General features: G+C 37.7%; 1 protein-coding gene across 1 annotated transcript; it reads left to right on the forward strand.

Annotated features, from left to right (window-relative positions):
• The first annotated feature begins 703 nt into the window (after nucleotides 1-703).
• On the forward strand, nucleotides 704-1,694 carry LOC124719959. The gene is made up of 2 exons (XM_047245172.1): nucleotides 704-876; nucleotides 1,225-1,694. The coding sequence occupies exons 1-2, from the start codon at nucleotides 713-715 to the stop codon at nucleotides 1,484-1,486; spliced, it is 426 nt and encodes a 141-aa protein (XP_047101128.1). The 5' UTR covers nucleotides 704-712; the 3' UTR covers nucleotides 1,487-1,694.
• Nucleotides 1,695-11,544: the final 9,850 nt, after the last annotated feature.

Consider the following 11,544-nt stretch of genomic DNA (forward strand, 5'->3'; position numbering starts at 1 on the left):
GTGGTTGGAGCAGCGGAGGGAGAGGTGAAAATGATAGTGGTAGTGGTGGTGGGTTGGGACATGGTGGCGGCGCGCGAGAAGGGCGGCGGCGGCGACCAGACGGCGGCGGCGGTGACCAGGCGGTGACCAGGCGGCGGCGGCGGCGGCGGCGGCGGCGGCGGCGACCAAACGGCGGCGGCGGCGACGACCGGCAGGCGGCAACCAAACGACGGCGGCGAGCAGTACTGACGACGAGCAGACGGCAAGGCAAGGGTGGGGATCTTCCACGTCGAGCGTGCACCCTGAGAGTAGCCCAGGCAGTGAAACTCTCCAACGAAGAAGAGAGGGAATCCAACCCTCGAAATGCGTGCTCATAGGAACAATTGTGAACTATATGCATTTGTCACGAATTATGAGAACGAGTATTAAATATTCTTGGAATAAGCAGTGTAAACCATCGCTCGCTTATATAAAGGTCTTTGAAGAACAAGAGATATACAGTTGTTGATTTGAGCTCTACTTCAAATACTTTCCGACTTGACGTCAAAATGCGAGATAAACGTGCCTGCCAGCTGTCAGCTGCTACTGGATGGCGAACGGCGGCCACACAGCTATTGCCTGTCGTCGCCAACAGATGGCAGCGCGGTAGTCAATGTTTTGCTCCCAGCAGTACGTGTTGGTTCACGGCCGCCGGAGAACTGAAATAGGGCAACATTACGTTAAGGCCTACCGCATGGCTGTGGCTGCGAACGGAAGCAGTTGTTTACATACTTTCGCGGCGTTTTATCCGATTTCGCAGTGTCTCTTTTATCCGACATTACAGTGTAATTACGCTATACTGGACTCTGCAAAAATTATAGCAAGTAGTCGTGACTACAGTCGAACATATAACACAATGTAAATGTACAATTCTGTGAAGTTTGTAGTGTTTTTACAAGTATATGTGCAAGTGTGCTACGTGAACGACTTTCGTCTAAACAATTGCAAAAAAAAAAAGTTCTACTTTATTCTAGATACAATTTGAAAATAAAGTTTTGAATTCATAAGTTTAGTATCTGAATCTTCTCCTAAGTGATTTTGTGTTAATATTATGAATATTCCTACACATTTGATTCTATTTGTAGACTTGTTTCGTGATGCCCAAGCAGTAGAAAAAAGCAGTCCACTCAAATTCTCATTTGCTATTTTTACATAATAGTATTTTGATTTAAGATTTTAGCAATTAATGCATCATTCTATTTGCAGATGCCAGAAAAATGTTGTGTTCGTGGTTGCAACAGCAACTACAAATCCAGCAAGGAAGAGGGTTACATCGCAGTGTTCAGATTCTGAAGCGGAAAACAGAAAACGATGGACAAGAAATATCCCCAGAAAGGACTCGACTCCATCAAATAGAAGTGTTGTTTGCATTAAACATTTTGAAGAATGTGGTGTATCAAGAGTGGAGATTTACAAGGACTCTGATGGGAACTGTCACGAGTGTCCTCGTCAAAGGCCATTGCTTTAACCAGAAGCTGTGCCATAAATATTCCCTGGGTTACCATCGTATTTAAGTAAGGTGCAGCCCCCAAGAAGGTGTGACCCAGAAATAAGAAGGAAGCGTGCACACCACAAAGAGAAGAAGAAGAATGAAGCCATGCTAAATGAGGACATTCTTGCAAATTTTGAGTGTTCGTGTGCTGAGTACCAGGATAGAATAAACAGTGTAGGAAAGTGGAGTGTTAGTGTTAAAGAGAATAAGATATTCTTTTATACTATAGATTTTTCTAAAGACATTCCTCAGGTCAAAGTAAGTATGGAAATTAATGACAAACTCATTTCAAGTGTGTGTGTGTGTGTGTGTGTGTGTGTGTGTGTGTGTGTGTGTGTGTGTGAATGGTTTCATTCTGTCACATGAGCAGCTCAGCTGGATTTTACCTTCCTCACTTAGAGTAACCAGATGGTCACAAATAGAAAATATTTTGAGTAGAGATATCAACTGTGATAGCTACACACCCACTTTTAGTTCTCCTTTAAATGAATTAAAGAATATTGTGAAGAAACTTACTCTGCATTCAGAAGCTAATCCAAATTGCTGTGCCACACTCTTGTTTCTGTTGAAACAGATAGATTTGTCGGCAATGAATAAGCGGACGTATTTGGTTGATATGATGATGCATGCATTTATCATACTACAACCAATCTCCAGCATGCTATACAGCACTCCGGTCAAGTGGATTACTTACCTTACCACATGTGAAACACATTCAGCAGCTTTTATCTTCACTGAAGATTTGTCCAACCAATAAATCACAAAATGCCCATTTTCTTAAAATTGTTGTGGATAAATTAGATGAGAGATAAAAATTTGTAATTCTGCAAGTGGATGAAATTTGTGTTAAGCCATGTATTCAGTTTAAAGGGGGGAAGCTCCATGGATATGCAAAAAAATAATGCCCCATCTGAGGCAAGAACTGTGCTTGCCTTTCTTACATCATCTTTATATGGCCGTTTGAAAGAAGTTGTTCATTTGATTCCTGTCAAACAGTTGTCAGGCTCAGATCTCTATAAATTAACACTTAGTGTGTTGCAGTTTCTTTCCTCATGTGGTCTGACTGTTGTTGTTATTATATCTGATAACAACAGAATTAATAGGAATATGTTTTCACTATTGGTAAAGAATTCCAGCAGTCCATATTCCTTTCTGTCATGTGGTTCCCCTGTATTTGTAATGTTTGACACTGTTCATTTGTTAAAAAGTATTAGGAACAACTGGTTGAACCAGAGGGACAACAGTGACAGAACATTTAAATTTCCCCATTTTGACTCAGCATCCAATGACCTGCTAATCACAAAATTTTCAGATATTGAGAACCTATACAAAAAGGAACTCGACTAGCTTTTGAAATTAGCTCCTCGGTTGACTCACAAATCAGTGTATCCCAGTAGCTTAGAAAGACAAAATGTCAATCTTGCCTGAAATATTTTTAATGAGACACTTGCAGGCTTAAAAGCTGAATATGGTGAAAATTCAGGAACTGTACAGTTTGTTGAAATCATTCTTCGTTGGTGGAATATTATTAATGTTAAGAACTGTACAAAGGGAATTCACAAACAAAATGAATTGTGTCTGCCTTTCACTAGTGCTTCTGATGACAGGCTTGAATTTCTTGACAATTTTTTGGCTTGGTTAGAGAGATGGAGGGCTTTGGACACTACCAGTTTTCTGACCACAGACACACATCAGGCATTGTATCAGAGTACTTCTGCTATTTCAGAAGTTGTTGAATATTCTTTCAGCATTGTTGGTGTGCAGTATCTTCTGACGGGAAAACTGCAAACTGATAATTTGGAATCACGGCTTAGTATGTATCGTCAATTATCGGGTGGAAACTACAATGTTTCTGTAACCCAGGTTTTTGGATCTGAAAAGAAGGTGCGTATAATGTGTGTTTTGGGAATAAAGTCTGCAAAATATGGCCCAGTAAAATTTTCTCCAGAAATAATGAATGACATAAGCATCTCAGATGTAATGTCTACGGATGTTGACGTGAATCCGTTTGTAAGTGTTTTGAACAACATAGGCAATGAAAATGTTGATGTACACCAATCTGTGCTTCTGTATGTTTGTGGTCGTGCAGCACACAAAACAACACAATTGCTCAGTTGCACAACATGCACTGATTTTGGTTTGGGCACACACACCACACATAAATATTTTGATAACCTTGTCCGAAGTGGATTGACTGTGCCATCAGATATTGTTGTGGAACTTGGCACTATGCAGATTTTAATATCTGAAGAGTATGAACAAAATTCCTCACTTGTCAAAATAAAAAGCTGTTACTACTCAATCTGTTTGGCCAAGGAGTTGAATCACATGTTTCTCTGCAAATATTTGTAACAGATTCATGTCTCTGTGGAAGTCCGCTTACTGATATTTACAAAAAGCTGGTTTCCATCATGCGTAGCATATTGTTAAATAATTATACAAAATGACCATTTAATATGTTCCAAGAAGGAGGGAGATAATAGAAAATTAAAAACATTACATAACTTTAGACACAAAATTATGAAACTTCTTTCTTACCCATAACCTGAGTCCTTAAATGCTCTGATTAGTACTGGCAAGGAGGAGGTGGCCACTATGAAATAAACTTTAATGCACAGATAAATTACAGTCATGCTTCTTATGGAAATCCTACAGCAAGGTCCCCAGTTCATTCTGACTCAGAAATATGTGTGAAAGTATTTAAATAGATTGTGTATGACCTGTGATTAAAAACAAGAAATTCTAACATACTAATGAACAATACACAAAAAACGTTCGTTAAAAATTATTATTATTATGCCACCCTCATATATAAAGGTGTGAAAGATATGTTGCAGCTGTCAGAAACTTTTATATTAGTTTGTCAATAATTGCAAGTCTGCAAATAATGTTAGTAGGCACCTCACAAAATTGTTTGCTGAACTTGTATCTCCAAATCTCGGGTAAGAAACGTCATAATATACTGCTATGAAGCACATGTGAGTTATTGAAAAGTTCATCGTTGCAAGGAAATGAGAATAAAATGCGTAATTCCGACAAAGTTGGCGCAATACTGCGAGAAATTAGCTTTTCTTTGTTATTGTGTTATTTATAGGGACCAAATCTACAAAAAAAGAAAGTGATTGCGTATTTATATCTGACACGTCGTCTGCATTCAACGAAATCTAAACTTCAGTCTCAGCCTAGCTGGTCACGCTAGCCGGCCTACTGACGTCACAGGCTACGACCTTGTCAGCTTGACAACTCCGGCCTCTAATACAGGCTGGCGCGGTTAAGCCTTGAGGAAGATTGTGTCCATATTGATGGATACCACACAGTAAGAGATAAGCTCTGTCTGTTGGTATAAACCTGATAGTCTGTCCTTACTACTGTGGTCAGTGGTACATTAAACACTAATCTTCACACAGTGGAAAGTCCATTACATAATAATGACAATGTTATGAAAAGGGTAGTTACTACTCATCACATAGAGGAGATACTGAATGTATGTTGTGTAATTGTGATGAGTGCCTGTTTGGTTGAAAATTTTGTTTGACAATCTTTTTGTTATGCCTAACTGGGAATCAGCATCTCCACTTTATAATGAGAAGCACCTATCATTTTTGTAATATTGTCAAACAACTGTCCTTTCTCATTGTTGTGAGATGACAAAGCAATCCAGGTACAGTCAGTGCGACTATTTTAAACCAGACAATTGCTTTTTTGTTATAACCAGTGCTTGATTTGTGATGGTATACCATTCTGATATCTCTGATATGAAACCATTAAAATAATGTTTCAAGATATTAATAAAAAACAGTCTATGGTAGGTCAGAGTACTGGTACTACTACTACTTTACAAATCAAACACTGGTCATAAATCTTGCTACTTCTGCTTGTTTTATTTCTTCAAGATTATGTCATATCCAAAATGACAAACCAAATAACGTATCTAGAAGAATGTAGTGTTCATTTTCAGAGCCCATTATATGCTCTCACAGACTGATTAATCTGAAGTTACAAACAGAGGAGAGGTGATGTGCAGAAAGAATCAAGGGAAAAGAACTGAACACACAACAAATAAGAAGCTGTGTATCATTGGCTGAGTGTGTTCCAATTGGCTCATTATACCTCATTCTAAACATATACACAATGTATCTTTGCTGAGGTTTATAGGAGAGATGATTATTCAGTATTTCTTCATCCCATTCACATTGCTGGAAGTTACGCAGTCAAAAGACTGGTTCAGTAGCGTCTGACTGCAAACCCAGAACTTCATGGAATATTTACTCACAACAAGAGAGAAATGTAGGTTCAAGTCGCAGCCCGGCAGAAATTTTCATTTCGCTAATACGTATTACATATTTCCCTAATATTGCTGATGTCTAACAGTTCACAGTAAGCAAATAAACGTTGAGTAATTGGATATATTATAACAAAACATTCAACATTCCCTGTAGAGCCAATAACAAAATATTTTAATTCTATATTTTTTACAGCTTTACTTTTTAAGAAATGTAAGCAACTCAATCAAAAAATATGATCCTTTAAACTATAATCATTAGTGGATGGACCAATAAACAGTTCTCAAAAGTGTGTGCACTCCCTCCCCCCCCCCCCCCACCCCCCCGGCCAAGACATACACACACATGATATAACATTATGCAATGATTCTGTAATTACTTTCTCTGGGTGGGGATGGGAGCAGGGATTGTGAACAACACACACATAAAATGGGACAATACAACATATGTAAAATACATAACTCCTTCTGCAATAGACAAATCTATTGTACTGCAGTTGTTTTTAAAATGTCATACTAAAAAAAAAAAAAAAAAAATCACATTCATTGGAACAGTAACTCCAACACAAGGGATACAAGTGTCATCCACTTCAATAATGATCTTCGGCATACGCCATGGCCTATCCTTAGTAAACATCACAAAAACTGTAGGGTGGTGGCAGAGAAAGTTTGGTTGTACAGTCCTGTAGTTCTGGCTTGGTACTGGATTGTGATGTGTTTCTGAAAATAAATCAATGGTATACTGAATGAATTATCAAATACTTTTTGATAGAACCTGCAGTATAGAGAAGATCTAACATAAGCAGAATATCATCACTACATGTCAGATTAGAAAAGTATTAAGTATGTACTAATCAGTAACATGAATTTTGTATGTAGAGTACACCACTCTGTCACCAATGAGATACAAATCAACATCCAGTGAAGTACCCATGAGTAAAATAATCTATATCTAAAGAAATATTAAGTTGGCAAATGCTGAAGCACATATCCAGCTAATCTGATCACATATGGCATCAAATTGTAAGTGAGAAGCTGGAGATAGATGCTAATGTTTAACAACTGTCATTTTGTGGGTGCATCTTCAAGGCATTAAGCATTCTCACAGCACCTTCACAATATATACATTTACTGATGTGGCATGACATAAAAAAAACAATCACAATTTCACTATTCTTCCACTCACTGGCAATAATGACATCACTGCAAAACTAGTATTCACCCAAAATTCAAGCACACAAAAAACTCAAAAATTTAACAAAAAAATTACAAAAATTAAAACTACCAGTGTTGTAAATTTCACATGACCTATACATCTCAAATGAAGACATCGATACCAGTAACCCATACAGATCTCAAAAACTCACTTGAGTTACACAGATCCAACAAAGCCCTCGATACCACGAAACAACCACTCTAAAACATGGTGTTGCAAATTTCACTTCACCCACCTAGCTCAAACAACACTTTCACTTACTCTATCTAAACCAAAGTTCTCAGTACAACAAACCAAACCATGCTCATATGACTAATATCAGAAATGTATCCTAAACAACAATGGTACATCAGTACCCATGATACCTACCAATAACAATCCAACAATTACCGAAGACTAACAAGGAAATACCGAAAATTCATGAGTGTGGTTTCATCGGCATATTGCAAGAGGTGTACTGGAGGGGAGGGGGGGGGGGCGGGGTTTGGGGTATATTTGCCATGTACAGGAGGTAGAGGAGAGGGGAGAGGACAGTGCCCTGAGGCATACCTGCAGAGGGGTAGAAGGTGTGGGAATTGGCATTATAGATGGTAACATAGGAGGGGTGGTGGGTGAGGAAGGAGGCCATCAGACGGATGTAGTCGACAGGAAGGGCATAGGTTTGGAGTTTAAAGACGAGACCGGATGCCAGACATGGTAGTAGGCCTTTTTGAGGTCGAGGGAAACAAAAATGCCGGAGGAGTTGGTCATCGGCAGAGACCTGCCAAAAATGTCGTCTTCAAAGATAATACTCGCAACAGCTTCAAATGGATGTAGTAGTAACTCGTGTGAACTACGTCACTTCCCATGTTTCGCTGTCGCTAGAGTCTAGTGGTTGAACGTGTTGCGAGCATTATCTTTGAAGACGACATTTCTGGCGGGCACATAGATCTGTATTTGTTATTGTTTCCATCGAGGCGGTAGATGCTGCATGGAACTGTTTTAATAACTCAGCAATAGACTTTGTACTATTGTGATTTCTAAGAGACGAAAAGCGGAGCGCAAAATTGTTGGGGAGAAAACGGGAGAAGTAATTTACATTCGCATTCTGGGTGGCAAATAAGCTGATCAGTTGAAATGTTTGTGGTTAGAATATCATATTTTTCCATAGAATATAAATGTATAGGATTTATTTGATACTGTGACGTATGTACTCAACCTGCACGTGTGGTGATGTACTCATGAATGTTAAAAACGGCAGATTTAGTTTCATAGCTGTGTTGTATGCAACTTAGTACTGTTGTAGTGGCTGTTGGAAGGCTTCTTCAAAGGTAACTTTCGTTTAAACGTGTTGTGATGTTAAGTAATGGCGTTGAACTTTATTTTTTGTCTCTGAAGTATATAGCGATGAAACTCGCTAAAAACAGGAGGAGGAATGCAGCAAAACTGGAGATACTTTGGGAAATTTCTATTTTCAAAACAAGATGCTGAAATAGCAGGTAAGGAGTCATATGAATATCTCGCCTGACATTCAGAAAATTCGTAAATCAAATGTGTCATGTAAATTCACTGTTTATTATTAATCATAAGTACCATAAGGGAGTAAATGGTTTAGGATCTATTATTTCAGTGTTAGAGTGGACAATTTTTAGATCTTAGCTGCACTGCTTAGAAAGAAAATGCTGTAGGACAAATTGAATAAAAGTATGCTGACAGTCCCATTTGTGGGCCAGTACAGTGAGAAAGATCTCCTACATGCAGAGCAGGCAGTACTGGCCTGTTTGGGTTGTACCAAAAAGATGCAAACTCTGAAAAAATGTTCCAACAGTAATTAACTTTCATTCTTGATAATTTAATCCTGTTTTCTTGTCAATTGACAGTCATTGCCTCATTACTGTTTCCTACCTGGGGCTAACATGAGGTTATTTGCACATGGTTAGGTGCTGATGCTACACCCATATGCTTTGACCCGTGATGTCATGGTGAGCCTTGATCTTTTTTAGTCTTTGTGTTTGTAAATTGTTTGCTGTTGTATTTGATGGCACTCTCTTGTGCTTGATGTTTGTTAGTGAGTTGTTTGGCATAAATTGAATGTTTCAGGTTCCTATGGAAACAATTTGTGCTGGATTTCTGGTGAGTTATTTTGAATTTGCATATTTTGCCTCATGGATTCATTTTTATGTTTGGAAATATTAGTGCCATGAGTTTATTGTGGTCAGAGATTTAATATTTTTCTCTTTTCTACAGTTATGAAGAAGATACAGATATTTATGACTAGCTCATTGCTTGTTGCAATGGGCAGAGTTGTGTGTATATATTGAAATTGGTGGTAATGAAAAGTTTTCATGAATTTTCGGTATTTCCTTGTTAGTGTTTGGTAATTGTTGGATTGTTATTGATAGGTATCATGGGTATTGATATACCATGCTGGTTAGGATAGATTTCTGATGTTAGTCATGTGAGCATGGTTTGGTTTGTTGTACTGATAACTTTGGTTTAGATAGAGTAAGTGAGACTGTGGTATCTAGGGCTTTGCTTGAAGCATGTGGGTGAAGTGAAATTTGCAACACCATGTTGTAGATTGGTTGGTTCCTGATATCGAGGGCTTTGTTAGAGCTATGTAGGTCAAGTGTAAATTGTTTTAGGTTTTTGAGTTACTGGTATCAAGGTCTTCATTAGAGATATATAGGTCATGCGAAATTTACACCACCACTAGCTTACATTTTGTATTTTTTTGTTAAATTTTGTGGATTTTGTTTTGCAGTGTTGTCATTATTCTTACTGTCATTTATTAAGTTTGTCCTCTTCATTTGGTTTTCCTGATAGTTTCATTCTATTGCTGAAGTTAAATACTACACGTTATTTATGTTTGTTCGTAGGTGTAATGAGTGACATTGTCATCACCATATTGCATGTGCTTGAAATAGTGTACACTAGGTCGATGGCATTACTGGTTGAAACATGTCTTTATGCCAATCTATCTTACATAATATAGAAGTAGATCACTTTATATAAACTGATTTTGTTCTTGGATATAGTTTGTGTGTGTTTTGATTAATTAAGAATAGTGCTATGTTCCAAGGATCATTGGTCTGTTTCTACCAAAATGGTGTAGTTTACATTGGTTTTACACTCGGTACTCTTTTTTGTGTTTATGGGTACATATTGGATATTTACAGATTACCAGCCAGTTTATTGGATGAAAAGTAATAATGATGAACATATTGGTCTGTGTCACTGCTCATGTTACTGTTACAGAATATTTACATCTACTTCTAAATAGCACAAGCAATCATTTTAGTCTCTTATACCACAAGGTTTTTGTTAAATATCCATCTTTAGAGAAGTTGCCAGAAGAAGCAATATCAGTTCAGATTTAAATTCGTGTAAATGTTCACAATAGATACTTTCCTTTGGTTTTATTCTTCAGTTTCTATTTACCATGAGCGGTTTTAAACTGATAAGTGATTTATCATCAGATGGTACATATTTATTGTATATTGTGGCTATTGTTGAATGCTTTTGAGAACTTTCGGCAGACTTAGTGATAAAAACTATTGTTATGTTTTCTTCTAAATTTTGATTAAAATAACTTCTTGGTTGACAGAGAGTTATGGTGGGGCAGGGTTGTTCATTATGTACATCCTTCCACATACTTAGAATGAGCAAAAGCTGCACATGCAATGAAAATAAAGCAAAACATATGTTCAGATTACTTTTATTATTGTCAGCAGCAGTGGGAAGTACGTCAGTGGGGTTGGTAGACAGAGCAACAGTGGGCTCTCCCCTTACTGTGCCTGAGAAAGCTGTGTGGTGCCTAGAAAGTCGGTCATTATAGGGGGCACATAGGTGTCAAGAAAGAACTGCACTAGGCTGACTCCTAGCCACTGCCACAATCATAGTGTTACTTTACTCAAGGTGTAGTGTGGTTGTGAAAAATCAATTCAAGCTGAACTGTGATATGCACTATCAATACAAGACAGAAGTATAACTTTTGTGTAAACTTTGCAGCCTTAGCTAAGAATTAACAAAATTGTGTACTATGGTATGAAGATATCTGACAAGCTCCCATCTAACATGCAGCAAATAATTAGTTATCTCAGCCAATTCAAAGTAGATTTTAAAACATACCTCATTAGAGACTCCTTCCACTGATTATCTTAGTGCAGGGATTTGATTCCTTCATTAGATAGATGGCAAGTAGTGTTCTGTAAACTGTCCTGTGTAATTACATATTTAGGTTATTCTTTTCTTTAAAAAAATACTTGATTAATGAAGTAAATATTAATTTTCTGACAAGACAGCCTGCAGCTACCTAATATAATTGAAGTAGCAGCAGCTGTCTTTCTAATACACTAGAACACATTTAACTGGTCTCGAATGAAAAACAGCCCACAGTTGCACTAAATTATGTTTATTTTAAACCTTGACCATGGTTTCAGCTATAATAATATAGCCTTCTTCACAAGTCATACACACTAATAACTGAAAAATGTCTTAGCTCAGCAAATGCATCAAGACCAATAAAATAACAACAGACATAAGCCTGTTTCGAAC

This window comes from Schistocerca piceifrons, chromosome 11 (assembly GCF_021461385.2).
Source record: "Schistocerca piceifrons isolate TAMUIC-IGC-003096 chromosome 11, iqSchPice1.1, whole genome shotgun sequence".
Classification (NCBI taxonomy): Eukaryota; Metazoa; Arthropoda; class Insecta; order Orthoptera; family Acrididae; genus Schistocerca; species Schistocerca piceifrons.

Excerpts from the sequence above, each read along its gene's own strand:
- LOC124719959 (XM_047245172.1), top strand. The coding sequence starts at position 713 with ATGGCTGTGGCTGCGAACGGAAGCAGTTGTTTACATACTTTCGCGGCG. Across the intron at positions 877-1,224 it reads AGTCGAACATATAACACAAT|ATGCCAGAAAAATGTTGTGT; the intron begins GTAAATGTACAA and ends TTCTATTTGCAG.